General features: G+C 47.1%; 1 protein-coding gene across 1 annotated transcript in view; it reads left to right on the forward strand.

The window, feature by feature from the left end:
• The first annotated feature begins 10,840 nt into the window (after nt 1-10,840).
• The window catches only part of LOC125455504 (nesprin-2), a 367,488-nt gene continuing 351,901 nt past the window's right edge, over nt 10,841-26,427 (forward strand). Inside the window, exons 1-2 of the mRNA XM_059648913.1 lie at nt 10,841-10,945; nt 12,885-12,975. Coding sequence (XP_059504896.1) covers nt 10,889-10,945; nt 12,885-12,975 — 148 coding nt within the window. The 5' untranslated portion in view covers nt 10,841-10,888. The remainder of the gene's footprint in view (nt 10,946-12,884; nt 12,976-26,427) is intronic.

Genomic DNA, 26,427 nt, shown 5'->3' on the forward strand with positions numbered 1-26,427 from the left:
TAACCTGAATGTAAACTCATTTCTCTCCAGATGCTCCCAGACCTGCTGAGCTTTTCCGGCATATCGTGTTCTTGTCATCATATGGCCCACTACCACACAAAACCCATTGTCAGCTAAATAACGGTTATTCATTCTCCTAAGCTAACCTTTACTCATTCTCTTTTATGTCAAACTGTTTTTTTGCATCTTTGGGCTCTATGTCCACCTATCACTTATTCCTCTCTCCGTCCACTCACCCCATCTTCTGCATAAATACTGTTCCTAGCTACTGTCTTTTCTAAAAAGGGTCACTGGACCCAAAACATTAACCCTGCTTTTTCTCCACAGATGCTGCCAGACCTGCTGAGTTTTCCCAACAATTTTTGTTTTTTTGATTCTGATTTTCCTCAGTTCCTTCAGTTTTTAGGTGAAGCAACTACAGCATATATGTATGTGCTGTACAGCAAGTGGCCTGTGATAAGTGCTTTTGCAGTCATTTGGATTAGGTCAAACCCTGGAGTCCTGGCACATCCTGTTGTGAATATTGGTGAATAATAGCAGTGAACCAGAGAAGGGGCTGGTGTAGAATTCTTCACTAGAACATAGAAAAGTAAGAACATAGAAAAGTACAGCACAGTACTGGCCCTTCGGCCCACGATGTTGTGCCGTGGAATAATCCTAATCCAAAAATAAAACAACCTAACCTGCATTCCCCTCAATTCACTGTTGTCCATGTGCATGTCCAGCAGTCGCTTAAATGTCACTAATGACTCTGCTTCTACGACTACCACTGGCAAACTATTCCATGCCCTCTCAACTCTCTGGGTGAAGAACCTCCCTCTGACATCTCCTCTATACCTTCCTCCTAACACCTTAAAACTATGACCCATCGTGGCAGTCAATCCTGCCCTGGGGAAAAGTCTCTGGCTATCGACTCTATCCATGCCTCTCATTACCTTGTACTCCTCGATCAGGTCACCTCTCTTCCTCCTTCTCTCCAGAGAGAAAAGTCCGAGCTCAGTCAACCTCTCCTCGTAAGACAAGCCCTCCAGTCCAGGCAGCATCCTGGTAAACCTCCACATCTTTCCTATAATAGGGCGACCAGAACTGGACACCATATTCCAAGTGTGGTCTCGCCAGGGTTTTGTAGAGCTGCAGCATAACCTCGCGGCTCTTAAACCCGATTTCCCACTGTTAATGAAAGCCAAAACACCATATGCTTTCTTAACAACCTTATCCGCCTGGGTGGCAACTTTGAGGGAGCTATGCACTTGAACGCCAAGATCCTGCTGTTCCTCCATGCTGCCGAGAATCCTGCCTTTAATCCTATATTCAGCATTTAAGTTTGACCTTCCAAAATGCATCACTTTGCATTTATTCAGGTTGAACTCCATCTGCCATTTCTCAGCCCAGCTCTGCATTCTGTCAGTGTCTCGCTGAAGCCTGTAATAGCCCTCGATACTATCAATGGCACCTCCAACCTTTCTGTCATCAGCAAACATACTAACCCACCCCTCAACCTCCTCATCCAAGTCATTTATAAAAACTACAAAGAGCAGAGGCCCAAGAACAGAGCCCTGTGGGACACCACTCAGCACTGACCTCCAGGCAGAATACTTACCATCTACAACCACTCTCTGCCTCCTGTCAGCCAACCAATTCTGAATCCAGACAGCCAAATCTCCCTGTATCCCATACTTCCTGACTTTATGAATGAGCCTGCCGTGGGGAACCTTATCAAATGCCTTGCTGAAGTCCATGTGCACCGCATCCACTGCTTGACCCTCGTCAACCTGTCTCGTGACCTCAAAGAACTCAGTAAGATTTGTGAGGCATAACCTTGCCCCCCCCCCCCCCCCCAAAGCCATGCTGACTCCCTTTAATCACACTATGCTTTTCCAAATAGTCATAAATCCTATCCCTCAGAATTCTTTCCAAAACCTTGCTGACCACAGACATAAGACTGACTGCTCTGTAAAATTATCATAACTAGCACAAACGAAAGTGGAAATGGGAAGCTGATAATCTTTTTTTCATGAGATCTGTATGGAATCTCCTCGGTGGTGTCCCAGATACGACTATCTTCTTCAATGACCTTCCCTCCACCATACGATCAGAAATGTGAATGTTTGCTGAGCAACATTATTCAATGCTCAGCATCATTTGTGACTTCTCAGATACTGAAACAGCTGTCTGCAGACAGACTGGGACAAATCCAAGCTATACTGACAAAAGGACAGTAGTGTCTATGCCACACAAGTGCCAGGTAATGATGATCTCAATGAAGAGAGAATCTAGCTATTAAAGATAACACAGTGGGGAGCTGGAGGAACACAGCAGGCCAGGCAGCATCAGAGGAGCAGCACAGTCGATGTTTTGGATCAGGACTCTTCATCACAACAGCTCTGAAGGGTCCTGACCCGAAATGTCAGCTTTCCTGCTCCACTGCTGCCTGACCTGCTGTGCTCCTCCAGCTCCACACTGTTATCTCTGACTCCAGCATCAGCAGTTCTCACTGTCGCAGAATCTAACTATTGCCTCTGTCCGTTCAAAGGCATTACCATTGGAAATAATCCCTCACTATCAACATCCTGTGGGTTATTATTGTTCAGAAACTGAACTGGGCCAGCCATATAAATAGCATAGTTGAAAGGAGATGGAAAAGTGGGAATTATGTGGCAGGTACCTCATTGGACTTCCCAAAGCCCATCCACTACCAACAAGGCAGAAGTCAGGAGTGTCAGAGATAATGAGAACTGCAGATGCTGGAGAATCCAAGATAATAAAACGTGAGGCTGGATGAACACAGCAGGCCAAGCAGCGTCTCAGGAGCACAAAAGCTGACGTTTCGGGCCTAGACCCTTCATCAGAGAGCTCTCTGATGAAGGGTCTAGGCCCGAAACGTCAGCTTTTGTGCTCCTGAGATGCTGCTTGGCCTGCTGTGTTCATCCAGCCTCACATTTTATTATCTTAGAAGTCAGGAGTGTGATGGATTACTTGCCACTTGCCTGGATGAGTGTAATTCTAGCAAGACTCAGAGCACATTCAGGCCAAAGCTATGTTGCTGATCTGAGCTGTAACCTATTATTCTAACTATTTATATCCTGCAACATTGATACATTTGGTATGCACAGTTGCCTCTGTGTTGGATGCATTATTGCAATCCACTAACCCTCTTTTGACAGCATGTTCCAGACACTGGTCTCTAACAAATAGAGGGGCAAGAGTGGATGTTACTGGCAACACTGCCATCTGCAGGTTCCCATGCAAGCTACACATTGACCTGACCACTAGAATCATAGATATCCTACAGTGCAGTCAGATGCCATTCAGCCCATCAAGCTTGCACCGACTGTCCAAAGAGCATCCCACTGCCCGCCATCGCAGTAACCCCTGCATTTCCCATAGCTAATTAACTAGCCTACACAACCCTGGACACTACAAGTAACTTAGTGTGCCAGTCCACCCAACCTGCACATCTCTGGACTGTGGGAGGAAACCGGAGCACTTAGCAAAAGTTCACACAGACACAAGAAGAACATGCAAACTCCACACAGTCGCCCAAGGTTGGAATCAAATCCACGTTCCTAGGGCTCTGAGGTGGCAGTGCTAACTACTAATCCCCACATGCCATCCAAACACCAAGTGTGTGGCTGGACCTCGTGACTTGGATGCAGTCTCAAACTCTACTGAATGAACTAGCTGGGCTCAACTATGCTACCTGCTGGATTGAATCCTGGAGCTCCTTTTCTAACACTGCAACATGTGAACTGCAGTCATTTGGGAAGGTCCTCCCCAGCACTTTCTCAAAGGGAAGGGCAATAAATATTGACCTTGAAAGTGATGCACACCTCAGTTTTTCAGACAGACGTTTCTGGTGGGGATCCATCTTGATGTCCTTCTGAGATCCCTAGTGTCAGTAGTCAGTCAATCTGATTCACTTCATTGATGTCAATAAATGGCTGTGTCACTGGATTTTTGAAAACAATCTTTCACTGTACCCTGTGTGTGCCTAAACGAATAAAGAACACTGCTTTCTGTGCCTTGAAGATGGTGAATAGGCTTTGAGAAGAGAGGTGAGTTGAACATCACAATTCCCAGCCTCAACCTGAGTACAACAACCTATCTGAAGTATTCACAACTTGGACTATGCTCCTGCCCAAGGTGCCCAAGTGCAACTAGAACACCAGCACCCACCTGACAATGCCCAGCATGCATATCTTCAAAAAGCAGGGTTAAATATCATCAGAAGTCACCCAGACCTGCAAATGCTGGAGTCAGAGGAAACACAGCAGACCAGGCAGTATCAGTGGAGCAGGAAAGTTGATGTTTTGGATCAGTACCCTTAATCAGACCTGGGGAGGGGGAAGGGAGCTAGGAAATAAATAAGGGGAGGAGGGGTGGGGCTACGGGAAGGTAGGTGGGATTGTGGATGCAACTAGAGGGTGGTGGAGGTAGGTGAGAGAAGATGGGCAGGTTGTGTCAGGTCAAGGAGGCAAGAGGGAGGAAGGTTGAGGCTGGGGAAAGGTAGGTGAGCTGTTGATAGTTGGATGAGTTCTGCACCATCAGAGTCATTCAATGTGTTCTTGGGCTGCAACTCCACCTTTCTGCCTACTCCCCATTTCCCTTGACACCCTGAATCAAACAAAGAAACTAACAGCACAGGAACAGGCCCTTCGGCCCACCAAGCCTGCGCCGATCAAGATCCTCTGTCTAACCTGTCATCTATTTTCTAACGCTCTGTGTCCATTTGCTCCCTGCACATCCAGGTACCTGTCCAAATATATTTTAAAAGACGCTAACATGTCTGCGTCTACCACCTCCACTGGCAACGCGTTCCAGGCACCCACCACCCTCTGTTTAAAGAACTTTCCATGCATACCTCCCTTAAACTTTCCTCCTCTCACTTTGAACTCATGACCCCTAGTAATTGAATCCCCCACTCTGGGAAAAAGCTTTTTGCTATCCACCCTGTCTATACCCCTCAAGATTTTGTAGACCTCAATCAGGTCCCCCCCTCAATCTCCGTCTTTCTAATGAAAATAATCCTAATCTATTCAACCTCTCTTCATAGCTAGCACCCTCCATACCAGGCAACATCCTGGTGAACCTCTTCTGCACCCTCTCCAAAGCATCACATGCTTTCAGTAATGTGGCGACCAAAACTGTATACAGTACTCCAAATGTGGTCGAACCAAAGTCCTATACAACTGCAACATGACCTGCCAACTCTTGTACTCAATACCCTGCCCAATGAAGGAAAGCATGCCATATGCCTTCTTGACCACCCTATTGACCTGCGTTGTCACCTTCAGAGAACAATGGACCTGAACACCCAGATCTCTCTGTTCATCAATTTTCCCTAGGACTTTTCCATGTACTGTATAGTTTGCCCTTGAATTTGATCTTCCAAAATGCATCACCTCACATTTGCCTGGATCGAACTCCATCTGCCATTTATCTGCCCAACTCTCCAGACTATCTATATTCTGCTGTAATTTCTGACAGTCCCCTTCACTATCAGCTACTCCACCAATCTTAGTATCATCAGCAAACTTGCAGATCAGACCACCTACACCTTCCTCCAGATCATTTACATATATCACAAACAACAGCGTCTCCCTTTCTGTCTCAGTGCTGGAAGTCAGTCACTGTCAAAAAGAATAACAGGACAACAGAATTTCAGCCAACCTGCAACATCAAAAATCTTAAGTCGACTGCTCAACTACCTGCATGAACCGTTCTGTCATCAACCTGTTTAATGGTTGCAACTTTTCAAACTTATTTTAACTTTTATCTCTTTACAGATTCATTTCTGATTTTTACTCTGTATGTTTGTGTTGTCGAATTACTTTATCTTACCTTTAATCACTTAATAAACTCACTCTCTCTTTGATTCGAGATAACCCAATTAAATTGCCTCCTTTTAAAACACAAATTCATTTAATCTGGAAGAATGTTTCCTTATGGATACCTATGTATTTTAATTAATTTTGTTGCAACCAGCCAACTGCATGAATAAAGAAGGAGAACCAGTCCATCCCTTCTCAGTTGGGAGAATGACGATTTGGGCTGGCTCATTTGTAACCACAATGAATTAGGAAACCTCACCCAGGCCTGCTCACAACATAGGTTATGTTATTCTTTCATCATAGCATACATAGTGAGAACGGGAGTGGGAAATATCAGTCAAAGTTTATGTAGACTGTATCACTAAACACATAACAGAGGGTAACCCACAACTAAAGTAACCTTTTAATCAAGTTTTAATACTAAGCCAAAGAGGAAATAGCTTTTGAGGGCCATCTGAAGGAACTGGGGAAGGAAGGAGAAAATGAAGTATAGAGCTGGATGAACACAGCAGGCTGAACAGCATCTTAGGAGTACAAAAGCTGATGTTTCGGGCCTGAGAGTTTTTTTTTATTATTCATCCAGGGTATGACGGTGTTGCTAGCTGGGCCTGCTTTCCTAGCTGTCCTAGAGATGGCACTCACTTGAAATACTGCAGTCCACTCATTGCCTATTGGATACTGTACTGCAAGCTGCAGGTGTTTGAAAAGTGGGAAAGATTCCTATTTAGCCATGTGATCGAATTGGAGCTTTTGCCTCAGTTCGCCTCAGCGAAGTAGACTCACGGTTGGTGTGTTGCCTCCCAGGTGCCAGGGTCCATGATGTCTTGGATCGTGTCTTTGGGGCCCTGAAGGGAGAGGGTGACCAGCCCCAAGTTCTGGTCCACATAGGCACCAACGACATAGGTAGAAAGAGGGATAGGGATGTCAGGCAGGATTTCAGGGAGCTAGGGTGGAAGCTGAGAGCTAGAACAAACAGAGTGGTTGTCTCTGGTTTGTTACCCGTACCACGTGATAGCGAGGCAAAGAACAGGGAGAGATTTCAGCCGAACACGTGGCTGCAGGGATGCTGCAGGAGGGAGGGCTTCAGGTACATGGACAATTGGGGGTCATTCTGGGGAAGGTGGGACCTCTACAAACAGGACGGTCTCCACTTGAACCAGAGGTGCACTAATATCTTGGGTGGGAAATTTGCTAGTGCTATTCGGGTGGATTTAAACTAGCTCAGAAGGGGAGTGGTAAACTGTGGTGTAGTTCTAGTACACAGGAGGATGAGCGTAGGGAGGACATGGACAGGATTTCACTGTCACAGGAGTGTGCTGGCAGACAGCAAGCTGGCTTGAAGTGTGTCTACTTCAACGCCAGGAGTATCCGGAATAAGGTAGGTGAGCTTGCAGCATGGATAGGTACCTGGGACTTCGATGTTGTGGCCATTTTGAAAACATGGATAGAGCAGGGTCAGGAATGGATGTTGCAGGTTCCAGGGTTTAGATCTTTCATTAAGGTCAGGGAAGGTGGTAAAAGATGGGGAGGTGTGGCTTTGTTAGTCAAAGACAGTATAATGGTGGCTGAAAGAACTTTTGACGAGGACTCGTCTACTGAGGTGGCATGGGCTGAGGTCAGAAACAGGAGAGGAGAGGTCACACTGGTGGGAGTTTTTTATAGGCCTCCGCAAAGTTCCAGGGATGTGGAGGAGAGGATTGTCAAAATGATTCTGGGCAGGAGTGAAAGCAACAGGGTGGTCATCGTGGGAGACTTTAACTTACCCAACATTGACTGGAAATGCTATCACTCGAGTACATCGGATGGATCAGTTTTTGTCCAATGTGTGCAGGAGGGTTTCCTGACACAGTATGTCGAAGGGCCGACAAGAGGGGAGGCCACACTGGATCTGGTGCTTGGCAATGAACCAGGCCAGGTGTTTGATTTAGTCGTAGGTGAGCACTTTGGACAGAGTGACCATAATTCGGTTATGTTTAGTTTAGCGATGGAAAGGAATAGGAACATGCCACAGGGCAAGAGTTATAGATGGGGGAAAGGCAATTATAATGCGATTAGGCAAGACTTAGGAGGCATAGAATGGGTTAGCAAAATGCAGGGGATGGAGACAATCGGAATGTGGAGCTGGTTTAAGGAACAGATATTGCGTGTCCTTACTAGGTATGTCCCTGTCAGGCAGGGAGGAAGTGATAAGGTAAGGGAACCGTGGTTTACTAAAGAAATTGTATCTCTTGTTAAACTGAAGAGGGAGGCTTATGTGACGTTGAGACGAGATGGTTCAGATGAGGAGATGGAGAGTTACAGATTAGCCAGGAAGGATTTAAAGAGAGAGTTAAGAAGAGCAAGGAGGGGACATGAGCAGACATTGGCAGGAAGAATAAAGGAGAACCCTAAATCTTTCTATAGGTATGTGAGGAATAAGAGGATGACTAGGGTAGGAATAGGGCCAGTCAAAGACAGAAGTGGGAAGTTGTGTGTGGACCCTGTGGAGATCGGAGAGGTGCTAAACGAATATTTCTCACCTGTTTTCACTCAGGAAAAGGAGAATATTGTAGAGGAGAAGACTGAGTTACGGGCTATTAGAATTGAAAGGATTAAGGTTAGTAAGGAGGAGGTGTTATCAATTCTAGAAGTTGTGAAGGTGTTTAAAATCCCCTGAGCCGGATGGAATTTTTCCGAGGATTGTCTGGGAAGCTAGGGAGGAGGTGGCGGAGCCTTTGGCCTTGATCTTTGAGTCCTCATTGTCTACAGGTTCAGTACCAGAGGTCTGGAGGATTGCAAATGTTGTGGCCTTGTTCAAGAAGGGCAGTGGAGATGACCCAGATAATTATAGACATGTCAACCTTACGTCTGTTGTAGGAAATGTTTTGGAAAGGATTATAAGAGATAGGATTTATAATCATCTAGCAAGCAACAACTTGATTGGAGATAGTCAACATGGATTTGTCAAGGGCAGGTCGTGTCACACAAACCTCTGAGTTTTTTGAGAAGGTGACCAAGCATGTGGATGAGGGTCGGGCAGTTGATGTGGTGTAAATGGACTTCAGTAAAGCCTTTGATAAGGTTCCACATGGTAGGCTATTGGAAAAAATACAGAGGCACGGGATTGAGGGAGATTTAGCAGTTTGGATTAGAAACTGGCTTTCTGTAAGAGGGCAACAAGTGGTGGTTAATGGAAAGTATTCAGCCTAGAGTCTGGTTACTAGTGGTGTGCCACAAGGATCTGTTTTGGGACCACTGCTGTTTGTCATTTTTATAAATGACTTGGACGCAGGCATAGGTGGATGGGTTAGTAAGTTTGCAGATGATACTAAAGTCGATGGAGTCGTGGACAATGTGGAAGAATGTTGCAGGTTGCAGGGAGTCTTGGATAAACTGCAGAATTGGGCTGAAAGGTGGCAAATGGAGTTCAAAGCAGATATACGTGAGATGATTCACTTCGGGAGGAATAATAGGAAGGCAGAATACTGGGTCAATGGAAAGATTCTTGTTAGTGTGGATGTGCAGAGGGATCTTGGTGTCCATGTACATAGATCCCTGAAAGTTGCCACCCAGGTTGATAGAGCTGTTAAGAAGGCTTACGGTGTGTTAGGTTTTATTGGTAGAGGGATTGAGTTCCAGAGCCGTGATGTCATGCTGCAACTGTACAAAATGCTAGTGCAGCCTCACTTGGAATATTGCATACAGTTCTGGTCGCCCCATTACAGGAAGGATGTGGAAGCATTGGAAAAGGTGCAGAGGAGATTTACCAGGATGTTGCCTGGTCTGGAGCAAAGGTCTTATGAGGAAAGGCTGAGCGACTTAGGTCTGTTCTCATTGGAGAGAAGGAGGCTAAGAGAGGATTTAATAGAGATATACAAGATGATCAGAGGATTAGATAGGGTGGACAGTGAGAGTCTTTTTCTGAGGATGATGACATCAGCTTGTACAAGGGGGCATAGCTACAAATTGAGGGGTGATAGATTTAAGACAGATGTCAGAGGCAGGTTCTTTACTCAGAGAGTGGTAAGAGCGTGGAACGCCCTGCCTGCCAATGTAGTGAACTCAGCCACATTAGGGGCGTTTAAACAGTCCTTGGATAAGCGTATGGATGATGATGGGATACTGTAGGGGGATGGGCTTAGATTAGTTCACAGGTCGGCGCAACATCGAGGGCCGAAGGGCCTGTTCTGTGCTATATTGTTCTATGTTCTATGTTCCAAGTTACAACTTACAAGTAAAAGTGTATGATGCTACAGTAACTCACTCCTTGGTGTGAATTGTAATAGATCAGCAGTGTTTCCTTAGTATTATTTATGTGCTACAGATGTAATTGTGGTATTTGATGATGGGCATAAATACCAGGAATGGATCAAACAATACGGCTGGCAGAACTGAACAAGCTGGATAGCTGTTCTGGCTTTACACAGATCATATTTACAATCACATTATCTTCATGGTTATGAAATAGACAACTGAGGGACTGTCATGACCTTTCCCACCCATTTCATAAACACTGAACTGTGCCAATGTCAAATCTCAGGACAGCTGGTTGTCCTCTCTCCCAAATTAGAGCTTCACTGAGTGGGTGTGTTTGAATGCAGTTGACACTATATTAGGAGTGAGGAGAGGTGTGCTGCAGATCTTAATGGGAGAGGACCGTAACGAGTGTAAAACACAGGAAAACTTCAAAGGAGTGAGACTTTGATGGACCACAATAAACTGGCTGGATCTACTAATGACTTGTACCTTTCATAATCTTAGGACTTTCCAGAGCTTATCACAGTTGAGTAAGTACTCCTGATGTGTTGTCACTGTTACAGGAGACGCAACAGGCAATTTCCACAAAGCAAGCTATCCTAAACAGCCGTGTGATGTTGACCACAAACTCTACGGTTAATGATCTTAGATAAGGAACAAATACTGGACTTCAGAAAGCTTTACAGCTTCTTGTCAATAAAGTACCACCTGAATGGGCAATTGGTTTGGAATCTCTGTTCGAAGACAGTGCAGCAATCCTTTTAAGTGCTATCCTGTAATCTTACAGACAGTAGAAAGTATTCAAAGACATATTTGGTACGATGCGAGTAGCCCTAAAAGGCAAAGACTCTACTGAAGAACCAAAGTCAACTGATGAGGTAAGGAACAGTGCCAAGATAAATAAAGTGCCATATAAAAATAAAATCAGATCCTCTGCATTGGGAGATCTGTAAAGAGCAATAAAATGTAGATAGGGTGTAATAAATGATGCAGAAAAAGAATGAAGAGTAAACACTTTAGAAAATTTTTTCTCAAAATATAAGCGAAGGAGAGTGTCGGTCAACCAAGACAGGCAGACTGTATTTTGCAAAAGAGAAAGTGAAATGAATTGTGCAGAGTTCTACACAACAGCTGAAAGATCAGCCTCACAGATTGCAGTGGAAGAAGGGAAACACACAAGCGTGAGCAGCTACAGACCCATAGTCTGCTGAGCGCAGCTTCAGGACTGCCAGGGACCCAGACACGGTGAGAGTCAGCACCTTCAGGAGGGGAGGGGGACCCTGTACCCCAGTGAGAGTCAGCACCTTCAGGAGGGGAGGGGGACCCTGTATCCCAGTGAGAGTCGGCACCTTCAGGAGGGGAGGGGGCCCATGTACCCCAGTGAGAGTCGGCACCTTCAGGAGGGGAGGGGGACCCTGTATCCCAGTGAGAGTCAGCACCTTCAGGAGGGGAGGGGGACGCTGTACCCCAGTGAGAGTCAGCACCTTCAGGAGGGGAGGAGGACCCTGTATCCCAGTGAGAGTCAGCACCTTCAGGAGGGGAGGGGGCCCCTGTACCCCAGTGAGAGTCGGCACCTTCAGGAGGGGAGGGGGACCCTGTACCCCAGTGAGAGTCGGCACCTTCAGGAGGGGAGGGGGACCCTGTATCCCAGTGAGAGTCAGCACCTTCAGGAGGGGAGGGGGACCCTGTATTCCAGTGAGAGTCAGCACCTTCAGGAGGGGAGGGGGCCCCTGTACCCCAGTGAGAGTCAGCACCTTCAGGAGGGAGGGGGACCCTGTAGCCCAGTGAGAGTCAGCACCTTCAGGAGGGGAGGGGGACCCTGTACCCCAGTGAGAGTCAGCACCTTCAGGAGGGGAGGGGACCCTGTACCCCAGTGAGAGTCAGCACCTTCAGGAGGGGAGGGGGACCCTGTATCCCAGTGAGAGTCAGCACCTTCAGGAGAGGAGATTAAATGGAGAGCCACTTTGAATTTGGGGAGAATTGCTGCTGCTTCATAGCTGTGCTGCTCAAAGGCTAGAATACATAGAGCCACATTTTTCTGAGTTAAATTGCCGAGCCCTATCCTGGAATGAATGGGTGCTGGCCTCTGAGTGAGAGTGTCAGATTCCGAGGTGAGCATAGTCACCTTGTTTAAGATCTGCCTCAGGCACAAGAGTTGATGTTATATCTCAGTTCATCCCCGAACCAAACAGTGCTTAAAGTGAAAGTTGATGCAGAAAATTATTTTGTCGTCTAATCAGTGGGAAGTGATTGCTGCATTGAGTCCAGCCGTTTGTATTACTTGAAGAGGATAAAAGGAAATAATTGAGATAGACGTCAATACTGATCAAGGTATTGCTGTATAATTGCGAAGTTGTAATGGAGAACAGTAGTGTGAAGAGATTGAGACGTCAGGAGTTTTTTTGTTTTGTTTCATAAAGAAAAGACGAGTAAATTTTGCGGGTTGTCCTGGCTTTTACTGACACAGTGTGGAGGTTTGTTTAATGTGAGATGTAAATTAAGTTGTCCCTGGACAGGGGCCAAGTGAGTAGAATATTTACAGACACAATAGTGCCAGCCCAGAGAGAAATGAATTCAGCGGGTGGAGTCTGCACTGCTGGGCTGGTGTTGGCGCGCCAGTGACTTCTCTCCACTCGACACAGTCCTGCAGTGGAACAGGAGCTCAGTGCTGAGAGCTTCAGTGCTGTCAGCAGTCAGGAGCAGGATTCCAAAGCAATTCGGCTTTAAAAGATATTTGATGCATTGTATTTGTCATTTTATTTCTGGGCTGTTGATAAAGTTTTCTCACATCGGGTCCTACTCCCCCCCCATGAACAGGGGCCGGGAAGGATGTTGTCTGCAGGTCCTGCACCTACATCAGAGCAAGAGGAAGGAGCTGACATCGACAATGTGAAGTGTGTGTTGCAAGGTAAGAGAGTCCAGCGAAGGTGACGGGCAGGGTGGGCAGGTATAATTTTGTCTCATGTGTTCCTGCATCAGAAATATGATGGACATGAACTAAGCAGCTGCTTCCTGATACCTGTTTTAGCACACCCATATTGCATTGCCTTTAGCCTGCTGAGGACTCACAGCCATTCACTCTCACACACCACTCCTCTACTGGCTAGGGAAGGAAAATGGTGGAGTGCCGTGTGAGGAGAGGAGACAGGATGGGGCTGGTAGCTGAGGAAAGTAGGGAATTTGGAGGACTGAGTGTAAGGAAAGTGGGTGGAGAGAGACGGAAGCACAACCTGCTGATTCAACCCTCCCCCCACCCCTCTACATGTCGGAATTCCTGGCTGTGAAGAGAAGCTTTCAAAGTTGCTCTGTCAAATATGGCGATTTTATGGCAAATTGTAGTCATGAAGCAAATGACTTGTGAGAATTGGGGGAGTGTTGGACAAGCAGAAAGCAGACAGTAGTGAATGAACTGCCTGTTTTATTCTTTCCTTTCTCCAAATAAGTCCTGAAGATGTGACGAAATAAGCTGCCCTTTTTTGCATCCTCTGCTCTTGGAGCTGTTTTGTTGGTTTTCTTTTAATGCAAGTGGCTCTATATGGCACAGATTTTGTTTCTGTTTGTTCATGGGATGTGGGTGTCATGACCAAGCTGTCATTTATTGCCTGCCCCTAATTGCCCACAGGTCATGTCAGAATCAAACCTATTACTGTGAGTCACAGTGTGGCCACACCAAGTAAGGATGGCAGACTGACTTCTGTAAAGGGCGTTTATAAACCAGATGGGTTTTTATGACAATCAGCTTTGGTTACATGGCTGTCATTAGACTGGCTTTTAATTTCTCATGTATATAAAAATACAGTGAAAAGAGTCTTTTCATGTGTTGTGCACAAAGTCCCTCCACGCTGCAGCACCATCTTGAAACACTGGATGCAAGGTTTTACTGCAATAGAGTTCATTTTTCCTTCTTCTTCTTGCTCCTCCTCTGTTGCTCCTCCAGGTGCTGTTTGACATCGGCCTAAGTCTCTCCTGGGTCTCTGTAACGGGCCTAAAGGTCTCGGTTATGGGCACCCACTGCCTCCACAGTCATGAACACCACTGTGTCCGAGCTGGAGCCATGGACCTGGGGATACACAGGTTCCGAGCCTCCTGTTCGCCGAGTGATGTTCTTCCTGCTCACCGCTGCCAGTCATCTGCCACTGGGGCCCTCCTCCGTCCTTCTCGCCGACACTTGCAACTCCTTCAGGAGCCCAGGCCTAGCTGCGGACCTGGACCCTCGGCTCCATGCCCAGGCCAGGGGACTCTGTTCCTCGCTCGCAAGAAGATTGTGGGCTGCGGTGGTGCTGTGCCCGGCTTCTCCTGGCATTGGTGCTGCTGCCAGATGCCCCTTCCACCCGCTTTTAGCCAGGCGTTAAATAGAAAAGGGAAACAGAGCCAAAGCAAAAAGGAGAAACAACAAAGAGAAGACAAGCAGATGGGAGTGGATGAGCCCTGTACCATCTTGGCGTTGCATCCACTGCCTGTACAGCATGAGCATGCCCGAGACAGTAGGAGAGACGCAGATGCTATACTTGGTCGTAGAATGTCCTGCGACAGGAAAGAGAAAAGTGTGTCAGAGTTCTTGCTTTCAATCATTGCCCAATGGTCTCTTAGAACAGGGGGGGTCGATGGCAGGTGGAAGCAGTGTTCACATTTCTATGGTTGTTTTCCTAGGCATGTCCCAGAGCCTATGAGTACTTTTGAAATATTGCCACTGATTTGACATAGTGTTTAAAGTCACTCTACTAGCTGGTCCTACACTCCTCAGGGGAGAACCTGCAGGGGCTGGTGTTCCCATGTATCTGTTGCTCATGTCATTCTAGATGTTAGGTGTTGCAATAAGGTGCAGGTTTGTAAGGTGCTGTCAAAGGAGCCTTGGTGAGTGGTCACACTGCAGCTTATAGGTAGTACACAATGCAGCTACTGTGCATGAGTGGAGAAAAGAGTGAATATTGAAAATGGTGGATAAGGTGCCAGTGAAGTGGGCTGCTTTGTCCTGGATGGTGTCAACTTTCTTGAGTGTTGTTGGGGCTGCACCCATCCAGGCAAGTGGGGAGTATTCCATCACACTCCTGACTTGTGCCTTGTAGATGGTGGACAGGCTATGAGGAGCCATGGTGTTGATTACAGACTGAAATAAAGTAAAGAATTGCAGATGGTGGAGATCGAAACAAAAACAGAAATTTCTGGAGAAACTCAGCAGGTCTGGCAGCATCTGTGGGCAGCAAGCACAGTTGATGTTTTGAGTCTGGTGACTGTTCATCAGAACAGGTTACACACTGCTGGATTCTGAGTGTCTGAGCCATTCTTGCAGCCAAAATCTTTACATAGTTGGTCCAGTTAAACTTTGGTCATCTGCTCTGGTGGTTCAGTATTAAATCTTGTTTGTAATGCTCTTGTGATTGGGCTCTTTTATTACAACAAAGTAGTTACAAATGCAACCTAGTGCAGAATATTGGCATGTTGAAATCTGTGCCTGTCTCTGCATGTGTGTGTCTGTGTGTGTGTTGTCTGTGTATGTGTGTGTGTGTCTGTGTGTCTGTGTGTGTGTGTGTGTGTGTGTGTTTGTGTGTGTGTGTGTGTGTGTGTGTGGCTGTGTGTGTGTATGTGTGTGTGTGTGGCTGTGTGTGTGTGTGGCTGTGTGTCTGTGTGTGTGAGAGAGAGGGAGAGCAAGCCAGAGAGATTTTACCTTAGTGTGTGTAAGTGTGTCAGGGCATCTTTGAGTATATATCTGAGTCTGTTGGTGTGAATTGCAGTGGGGACAGTATTCAGCTTTGGCTGACTATGATACCCTCGTGGTCAAGCAGCCTGCTAAAACTTGGTGAGGGTGTGGGGAATAGAGTGGGTGGTGGTCAGTGAGAGAGGTGAGTACAAGTGAAGTGTTGTGCATAGGGCCCAGTCCTCTCTACAGCTAACATTGACCCTTACCAGTGTTCTGAGAGAGAAGTGTAGTGGTTGGAATGAGGCCAGCCAGCTGGACTTCATAGAATATGAGTTCCCTGACTGGGGCTATTAATCTGGTCCAATCAGGGAGCCCTGGCAGTCAGATAAAATGAGATTCTGGTGCTGTGATAACTCACTCTGAAGGGTAATACTAAAGTGAAACAAGTTCATGTGTAAATAAAGAGTAACTTGATGATGGGATACCAGCTCCTGTGGAGTTGTTTCCGTGGTAATGAGAGTAAAGTATGTTCCTAAGAAATTTGCTTGCAACAGTCTTTGAGTTGACGGTAAACATTTTCAACATCATGCCTTTGTTTGGATGGCTGGACACGTTTGACCCTGCTGCCGAAGACCAAGCCCAGTAAGTGGGAAGAACGTATTACTTTTTTCTGGGCAAATGACATTATGTCGGACAAGAGGCAACAGTGATTCTCCAGATAGCCCATGGAGCTGCAGCTTTTTATCTTTTTAGGAGCCTAACTTTCCCCAAGGAACCAAATACCAAAATGTTTTAAGAACTGATTAACATAATTATGGAGTATTACGACCCCAAGCCTCCTCTAATTCTCAGACGTTATTGGTTTTACTCAACAATTTGAGAACCAGGGGAATCTGTATCAGGATTTTTGACAAGGTTAAGAGGAGTGGCAGAAGCTTGTGACTTTGGTTTAAATCTTAATGAGATGCTTAGAGAGCGTTTGGAATGTGAAAGTAATGGTGTAACTATCGCAAAAGTGCCTACTAGCTGAAGTCCAACTGGACTACAAACAGATACGAGAGTCATAGAGTCATATAGCATGGAAACAGACAGTTCAGTCCAGCCAGTCCACGCTGACTGTAATCCCAAACTAAATTAGTCCCACCTGCCTGGTCCTGATCTACATGCATCCAAATCTTTCCTATTCATGTGTCCATCCAAATGTCTTTTAAAGTTGTTATTACACCCACGTCCACTGCTTCCTCAGAAAGTTCATTCCACACGCAAAACCTGCCCTACTGTGAAAATTTATGTATTTCATCTCATTTTTAAAGATCTCCCACCTTCATAATGTGTGCCCTGGTTTTAAAATGCCCTATCCTAAGAAAAGTCAGCTACCTTAATTCTATCTATACCTCTCATTATTTGGTACCTCGTACACCCCAGTGAAAAAAGTCCCAGCCTGTCCAGCTTTTCTTTATAACTTAAACCTTCCGTACAAAACAGCATCCTGGTAAATCTCTTCTGAACCCTCTCCAGCTTGATAATAGAAGATAATAAAATGTGAGGCTGGATGAACACAGCAGGCCAAGCAGCATCTCAGGAGCACAAAAGCTGACGTTTTGGGCCTAGACCCTTCATCAGAGATGGGGATGGGGGGAGGGAACTGGAATAAATAGGGAGAGAGGGGGAGGCGGACCGAAGATGGAGCAATGGGAGAGAGATTCCCTGAGGTTGGTCCAGAGGGTAACTTCTTCGAGTTAGGCATCCCTGCTTGATAATATCCTTCTTACAACTGGGCGACCAGAACTGGACACAGTATCCAAAAGAGACCTCCCTAAAGTACTGTACAATCTCAACATAACGTTCCAACTCCTACACTCAAAGGACTGAACAATGAAAGCAATTGTGCCTGACCCCTTTTTAACCCCCCTGTCTACATGTGACTCAAACTTTACGTACCTGCACCCCTAGGTCCCTCTGTCTGAGAACACTGTTCAAGGTTTACCCTCGTTTGTTGCAGTACCTTGCATTTATCCAGATTGAACTCCATCTGCCATTTTTCAGCCCATTGACCCATTTGATCATGATCCCTCTGTAATCTGAGATACCCTTCTTTACTATGCACCAACTTTGATGTCGTCCACAAACCTGCTGACCATGCCTTCTAAAACTTTAAAAGTAGTAATTTCTGGTTGACTCCTAATGCCAAACTCAGAAAGGTTAATTGAGATAAATCAATGGCTGAAGAGCTGGTGTGTTGTTTGGACACTCACGTTTTTGGACAATTGGAATGTCTTTTGGGGTAGAAAAGACCTGTTCAGAAAGTATGGGTCTAACTTGAGCTGGAAAGGGACCAATTTCTTACAATGCAGATTTGCTCATTCCATTAAGGGAGACTGTTTACTGACAAAGATGAGCAGAGTAAATTGTAGGACATTTCTGAATGTGAGAAGAGCATGTCAATTAGAAAGGAAAGACAAGAGAGTCAGACTATGTGGTAACTCTGAAGAACTAAATCATATTTACCTGAATGCAAGGGGTCATACAGGTAAGGCTGATGGACTCAGGGCATGATTAAGAACTTGGGATTGAGACATCATAGGTATTACACTAACTTGGCTGAGAGATGGACAAAACTGATGACTCAGTGTTTCGGGTTTTAGATGCCGCAGGAAGGTTAGATAAGGAGGCAAGAAAGGAGTTGGGTGGTATTTTTGATTAAGGAATACATTTCTGCTGTAACTAGGGAAGATATTTCTGAAAAACGATCCAGTGAAAATATATGGGTAGAAATTACAAATCAGAAAGGGAAGATCACTTTGATGGGATTGCACTCTAGGTCCCCCAATAGTTAGAGAGAAATTGAGAAACAAACATGTAGGGAGATCTCAGATTTACGTAAGCATAATAAGGTTGTAACAATGGGGATTTTAATTTTCCAAACTTTGACTTGGCCTACCATAGTGTTAAAGGTTTGGATGGTGAAGAATTTTTCAAATGTGTGGCTTTATTATTGAAAAATGTGGCAAGTGGAGCAGTTGAGTTGCAGGGTATTCCGATGGAAGTGGACACATTCACCGGGACAACTGAGCTTGGGGAGCACTACTTGAGGGCACGCAACATTTTTTGATTAGAAAATGGTTGCCTGAGTGAAGTCGTAATTAAATACCCAAATGGTTTTCAGGAAAGTCTAGGGACTAAAGGAGCCAAGGCCATCTTGCGTGTTGACCAGGAAGCAGTCCCATGATTCTGTAAGGCGCACCCAAAACCATTTGCCTTCTGGGCAAAGATAGAGGCAGAAATCAGAAGGCTAGAAAGCAAAGGAATCATTAAACCAGAGATAATGGGAGCTGCAGATGCTGGAGAGTCCGAAATAACAAGGTGTAGAGCTGGATGAACACAGCAGGCCAAGCAGCATCAGAGAAGCAGGAAAGCTGATGTGTCAGGCCTAGATCCTTCATCAGAAAAGGGGGAGGGGAAGAGGGTTCTGAAATGAATAGGGAGAAAGGAGGAGGAGGATTGAAGATGGATAGAGGAGAAGATAGGTGGAGAGGAGGCAGACAAGAGAATTGCAGTGGGAGAGAGATCCCCTCAGGTTTGTCCAGAGGGAGGAGGGTAACTTCTTCAGGTTAGTCATCCTTAGAAGAAGCTTTGCAGTGAGGTTAAAATGTATCAGAGATAATAGGAACTATAGCTCCGCACCTTGTTATCTCGGATTCTCCAGCATCTGCATTTCCTATTATCTCTGATACAATTTTAACCTCACTGCAAAGCCTCTTCCAGGGATGCCTAACCTGAAGAAGTTACCCTCCTCCCTCCAGACAAACCTCTGGGGATCTCTCTCCCACTGCAACTCTCTTGTAATCTCTTCGGCCTTGCCATCCCCCGCCTCTTTAACTTACCACCACCTCCTCTCCACCTAAAATCTCCTCTATCCATCTTCAATCCGCCTCCCCCTCTCTCCCTATTTATTTCAGAACCCTGTCCCCATCCCCCATTTCTGAAGAAGGGTATAGGCCCGAAACATTGGCTTTCCTGCTCCTCTGGTGCTGCTTGGCCTGCTGTGTTCATCCAGCTCTACACCTTGTTGTCTCGAATCATTAAACCAGTATGGATTGACGAATGGGCAGTACTGGGTTCATATGGATTGCGAAGTCTGATGGCTTGGTTTGCCTTTGGGGAAATTTCAAGCTGCTTTTCACAGCTGGATAAGTACCCAGTCCCTTGCATAGAGTGTTTATGCACAAAGATGGCAGGGGGCTGCCCTTCACAAAGCTGGCAGGGGGCTGCCCTTCACAAAGCTTGGCTTGAGCACTTGCAATTACATTGAGACAAGAATTCCCAGAAGTGTGCTATATTGAATGCCCAGGAAGGGCTTGTAGCAGTGCACGAAGCTACCAGGCATTGTCAGCTGGTTCAAATTTTCAGTGGATGATAAGAACATTTTGCAAGGTCTACCTCAGGTTGCCATTTATCGAGATGATGTTCTAATAAAAGGGAAAACTAATAAGGAACACTTCGAGAACTTGGACATTGTCCTGAGATGTTTCTCCAAGGTGGGCATACACATTACAAGGGTTCCAGGCCACAGAGCTTGGGTTAAAGGATAAACATAACTGGGTTACACCCATTAAAAGATAAAATACAGGCAATCAAAGGTGGTCTGGCTCCCACGTGTGTCCATGGCTCAGGTGGTAAATTATCATGGAAAGTTCATACATAGCCTGGCCTTATTTCTGGCACTTTTGCATCAACTCCTAAAAAAGATTCAGCTTTGGAAATGATCACAGAGACAATGCTTCACTTTCAGTGAAGGAAAGTAACAGCTATCAACCTCTAAGTGTTTGGCACACTATGATCCCAAGCAAGACATGGTATTGACATGGGTTTCCTCCCTGCATGGCTTTGGGGTAGTGTTAGTTCACAGGTGGCCCAATGGAGAGGGACCCCCCAATAATGTCTGCATCCAGGACAATGGCGAATGCAGAGCATAAATATGCCCAGATAGAGAGAGAAGGATTGGTGGTCATATTTGAAGTCAGGAAATTCCACCAATACCTTTATGTGTGAAAGAACAAAGAACAAAGAAAATTACAGCACAGGAACAGGCCCTTCGGCCCTCCAAGCATACGCCGATTGAGATCCTCTGTCTAAACCTGTCATCTATTTTCTAAGGGTCTGTGTCCATTTGCTCCCTGCCCGTCCATGTACCTGTCCAGATATATCTTAAAAGACACTAACGTGTCTGTGTCTACCACCTCCGCTGGCAACGCATTCCAGGCACCCACCACCCTCTGTGTAAAGAACTTTCCACGCATATCTCCCTTAAACTTTCCTCCTCTCACTTTGAACTCATGACCCCTAGTAACTGAGTCCCCCACTCTGGGAAAAAGCTTATTGCTATCCACCCTGTCTATACCCCTCATGATTTTGTAGACCTTAATCAGGTCCCCCCTCAATCTCTGTCTTTCTAATGAAAATAATCCTAATCTACTCAACCTTTCTTCATAGCTAGCACCCTCCATACCAGGAAACATCCTGGTGAACGTCCTCTGCACCCTCTCCAAAGCATCCACATCCTTTTGGTAATGTGGCGACCAGAACTGTATGCAGTATTCCAAATGTGGCTGAACCAAAGTCCTATACAACTGTAAGATATCAAAGTGTGTAGCTGGATAAACACAGCAGGCCAAGCAGCATCTCAGGAGCACAGAAGCTGATGTTTTGGGCCTAGACCCTTCATCAGAAAAGGGGGATAGGGAGAGGGTCCTGAAGTAAATGGGGGAGGGGGTGCAGACCGAAGATGGATAGAGGAGAAGATAGATTGAGAGGAGAGTATGGGTGGGGAGGTGGGGAGGGGATAGTTCAGTCTGGGGAGGACAGACAGGTCAAGGAGGTGGAATGAGGTTGGTGGATGGGAAATGAAGGTGCAGTTTAAGGTGGGAGGAGGGGATAGGTGAGAGGAAGAACAGATTAGGGAGGCGGAGACAGGCTGGGCTGGTTTTGGGATGCAGTGGGGGGAGGGGGAGATTTTGAAGCTTGTGAAGTCCACATTGATACCATTGGGCTGCAGGGTTCCCAAGCGGAATATGAGTTGCTGTTCCTGCAACCTTCAGGTGGCATCATTGTGGCACTGTAGGAAGCCCATGATGGACATGTCATCTAAGGAATGGGAGGGAAAGTTAAAATGGTTCGCGACTGGGGGGTGCAGTTGTTTATTGCGAACCGAGAGGAGGTGTTCTGCAAAGCGGTCACCAAGTCTCCGCTTGGTTTCCCCAATGTAGAGGAAGCCACACCGTGTACAGCGGATACAGTATACCACATTGGCAGATGTGCAGGTGAACCTCTGCTTAATATGGAAAGTCATCTTGGGGCCTGGGATAGGGGTGAGGGAGGAAGTGTGGGGGCAAGTGTAGCATTTCCTGCGGTTGCAGGGGAAGGTGCCGGGTGTGGTGGGGTTGGAGGGGAGTCTGGAGTGGACAAGGGAGTCATGGAGAGAGTGGTCTCTCCGGAAGGCAGACAAGGGTGGGATTGGAAAAATGTCTTGGGTGGTGGGGTCGGATTGTAGATGGCGGAAATGTCGGAGGATGATGCGTTGTATCCGGAGGTTGGTGCGGTGGTATGTGAGAACGAGGAGGATCCGCTTGGGGCGGTCGTGGCGGGGGCGGGGTGTGAGGGATGTGTTGCGGGAAATGCGGGAGACGGGGTCAAGGGTGCTCTCGACCACTGCAGGAGGGTTGTTGCAGTCTGTTGAAGAACGTGGACATCTGGGATGTACAGGAGTGGAATGCCTCATCCTGGGAGCAAATGCAGTGGAGGCGAAGGAATTGGGTATAGGGGATGGAATTTTTGCAGGAGGGTGGGTGGGAGGAGATGTATTCTAGGTAGCTGTGGGAGTCGGTGGGCTTGTGTTCATCCTCTCCTTCGACCATTACTGAGGCCTCTGAATCAGAGGTGTACACGTTGGATGTAGCCACCATGACACTTATCCACTGAAAGATGAGTGTGAAATTCGACCAAGACGCTGCTGGCAAGAGGCGAGCTGTTGTACATTACTCATTGCCTGTACTGGAGCCCGGTTGGAGGAGCCCGACACAGTGCTAAAACAGCCCAGGAGACTCTGCAGGAAAATGGACCTTCCTATGTGCTTGGTCTCAGAGAAGGAGTGATGCAGCGATAGTATCAATATCAGCCAGCTGGACACCGTGGAATGTAAGTTCCCTGATTGGGGCTGTTAATGTGGTCCAATCAGAGAGCCCTGGCTGACAGATAGAAAGAGGAGTATTAGACATTCTGACACTCTGATAACCAACTCTGGATGTGGCAGAATGAAAGTCAAGTCATGTGTAAATAAAGAATGACTTGATGATGGGATACCGGCCTGTGCGGAGTTGTTTTAGGAAGGGTCTGAGATCTCCATGCAGCCCAGGGTGGTTGGGGGAAGTGGGTGATTTTCTCATACACCTCACCAACAATACTTCAAACCATGGGCTGAGCAGCAAAGCCCTGGGTCACCTGTGAGAGAAAGGTGAACGGGCAAAGGATAGGTGAGTAACCAAGTAAAAATAGCTTATTGGCCCAGGAGGGAATTCACAAAGCAGGTTTGTTTCATGTAACAAAGAGGTCATTGACACTGCAGTCAGCATAATTGAACTTGTTCCTGCTATGCTGGGTGCTGAGCTACAGCCAGGCGATGAAGCGGGCTTTAGAGAGGAGGTGTTAGGTTAGTGTCACACAAGCTGTAGTGGAGTTTATGATTCTTGTACACCCCTCCCGCTGGATCCCTATGCACAGTCTGATTCCAAACAACAAAAACTACATTCCTCATTCATTCCTGTGGATCCCAAAGAGATGGTCAGGATAGAGTCCAGAGTTAGGGAGGGGAGGGAAGGAGTATAGCATTTTCAGGGGCATAGAGGAGGAGATGGATGAAGTGAGGGAAAAGTAGAGGAAAAGGTCAGGTGTTGCAAGAGAACTTGGGGGATGTTGAGGGAAGGATAGAGTTTAGGAATCCTGCCTCGGTTTTGAAATTAATTGAAAATTTCATATTGTGTTGTTTGTAAAAATAACAACCAGCAGACAGCATTAGTTGGAGTCATAGAGATATACAGTATAACACAGCACATCAAATCTGCACTGACCTACCCACACCGATCCCACTTTCCAGCCCTTAGCCCACAGTCTGAAATGTGGTGATATTTCAGGTGCTCATCCACGTACTTTTTAACGGCTGTAACGTTTCCTGCCTCCACGACCCTCTCAGGCAGTGCATTCCAGATTCCCACCACCCTTCGGGCGTAAAAACATTTTTCAAGGGAATCCTCAGGTGGATAACTTTCGACCTGGCTTTTTGAGTTGGGAGATGAGCACAATGACTTAAGGGAAGGGGAGCACTCAGTATGGATTTCAGAGGAAGTCATCATAGAGTCATACAGCACAGAAACAGAACCTTCAGTCTAACAAAGATAATGGGAACTGCAGATGCTGGAGAATCCAAGACAACAAAATGTGAGGCTGGATGAACACAGCAGGCCAAGCAGCATCTCAGGAGCACAAAAGCTGACGTTTCGGGCCTAGACCCTTCATCAGAGAGGGGGATGGGGTGAGGGTTCTGGAATAAATAGGGAGAGAGGGGGAGGCAGACCGAAGATGGAGAGAAAAGAAGATAGGTGGAGAGGAGAGTATAAGTGGGGAGGTGGGGAGGGGATAGGTCCAGGGAAGACGGACAGGTCAAGGAGGCGGGATGAGGTTAGTAGGTAGATGGGGGTGTGGCTTGGGGTGGGAGGAAGGGATGGGTGAGAGGAAGAACAGGTTAGGGAGGCGGAGACAGGTTGGACTTGTTTTGGGATGCAGTGGGTGGAGGGGAAGAGCTGGGCTGGTTGTGTGCTGCAGTGGGGGGAGGGGACGAACTGGGCTGGTTGTGGGATGCAGTAGGGGAAGGGGAGATTTTGAAGCTGGTGAAGTCCACATTGATACCATTGGGCTGCAGGGTTCCCAGGCGGAATATGAGTTGCTGTTCCTGCAACCTTCGGGTGGCATCATTGTGGCACTGCAGGAGGCCCATGATGGACATGTTATCTAAAGAATGGGAGGGGGAGTGGAAATGGTTTGCGACTTGGAGGTGCAGTAATTTGTTGCGAACTGAGCGGAGGTGTTCTGCAAAGCAGTCTCCAAGCCTCCGCTTGGTTTCCCCAATGTAGAGGAAGCCACACCGGGTACAGTGGATGCAGTATACCACATTGGCAGATGTGCAGGTGAACCTCTGCTTAATGTGGAATGTCATCTTGGGGCCTGGGATCGGGGTGAGGGTGTGGGGGCAAGTGTAGCATTTCCTGCGGTTGCAGGGGAAGGTGCCGGGTGTGGTGGGGTTGGAGGGCAGTGTGGAGCGAACAAGGGAGTCACGGACAGAGTGGTCTCTCCGGAAAGCAGACAGGGGTGGGGATGGAAAAATGTCTTGGGTGGTGGGGTCGGATTGTAGATGGCGGAAGTGTCGGAGGATGATGCGTTGTATCCGGAGGTTGGTGGGGTGGTGTGTGAGAACGAGGGGGATCCTCTTTGGGCGGTTGTGGTGGGGGCGGGGTGTGAGGGGCATGTTGCGGGAAATACAGGAGACGCGGTCGAGGGCGTTCTCGATCACTGTGGGGGGATTGTTGTGGTCCTTGAAGAACTTGGACATCTGGGATGTGCGGGAGTGGAATGTCTTGTCGTGGGAGCAGATGCGGCGGAGGCGGGGGAATTGGGAATAGGGGATGGAATTTTTGCAGGAGGGTGGGTGGGAGGAGGTGTATTCTAGGTAGCTGTGGGAGTCGGTGGGCTTGAAATGGACATCAGTTATAAGCTGGTTGCCTGAGATGGAGACTGAGAGGTCCAGGAAGGTGAGGGATGTGCTGGAGATGGCCCAGGTGAACATGAGGTTGGGGTGGAAGGTGTTGGTGAAGTGGATGAACTGTTCCAGCTCCTCTGGGGAGCAAGAGGCGGCGCCGATACAGTCATTAATGTACCGGAGGAAGAGGTGGGGTTTGGGGCCTGTGTAGGTGCGGAAGAGGGACTGTTCCACGTAACCTACAAAGAGGCAGGCATAGCTGGGGCCCATGCGGGTGCCCATGGCCACCCCCTTAGTCTGTAGGAAGTGGGAGGAGTCAAAAGAGAAGTTGCTGAGGGTGAGGACGAGTTCGGCTAGGCGGATGAGGGTGTTGGTGGAGGGGGACTGGTCGGGCCTGCGGGACAGGAAGAAGCGGAGGGCCTTGAGGCCATCTGCATGCAGAATACAGGTGTATAGGGACTGGACATCCATGGTGAAGATGAGGTGTTGGGGGCCAGGGAATTGGAAGTCCTGGAGGAGGTGGCGGGCGTGGGTGGCTTCAGTCTAACAAGTCCACACAGGCATGTTCACAGACTGAACTACTCCCACTTGTGCGCATTTGGCTCCTATCCCTCCAATGCTTTCCTACTCATGTACTTATTAAAATGTATTTAAATGTTGTAATTCTACCTCCTCACACCACTTCCTCTGGAAGCTCATTCCACATTCGAACCACTCTCCATGTAATGAAGTTGCCCCTCAAGTCTTTTGTAAATGTTTCTCCCCTCACTATAGCAATATGCCCCCTTGTTTGGAACTCCCCTGCTCTACAGAAAAGACCCTTGCTATAGACTTTATCTATGCCCCTTGTGATGTGATATGGTCACCCCACAACCTCCTATGCTCCATTGAAAAAAATCCTGGCCCATCCAGCCTAT

The sequence above is a fragment of the Stegostoma tigrinum genome, chromosome 10, assembly GCF_030684315.1.
Source record: "Stegostoma tigrinum isolate sSteTig4 chromosome 10, sSteTig4.hap1, whole genome shotgun sequence".
Taxonomy (NCBI): Eukaryota; Metazoa; Chordata; class Chondrichthyes; order Orectolobiformes; family Stegostomatidae; genus Stegostoma; species Stegostoma tigrinum.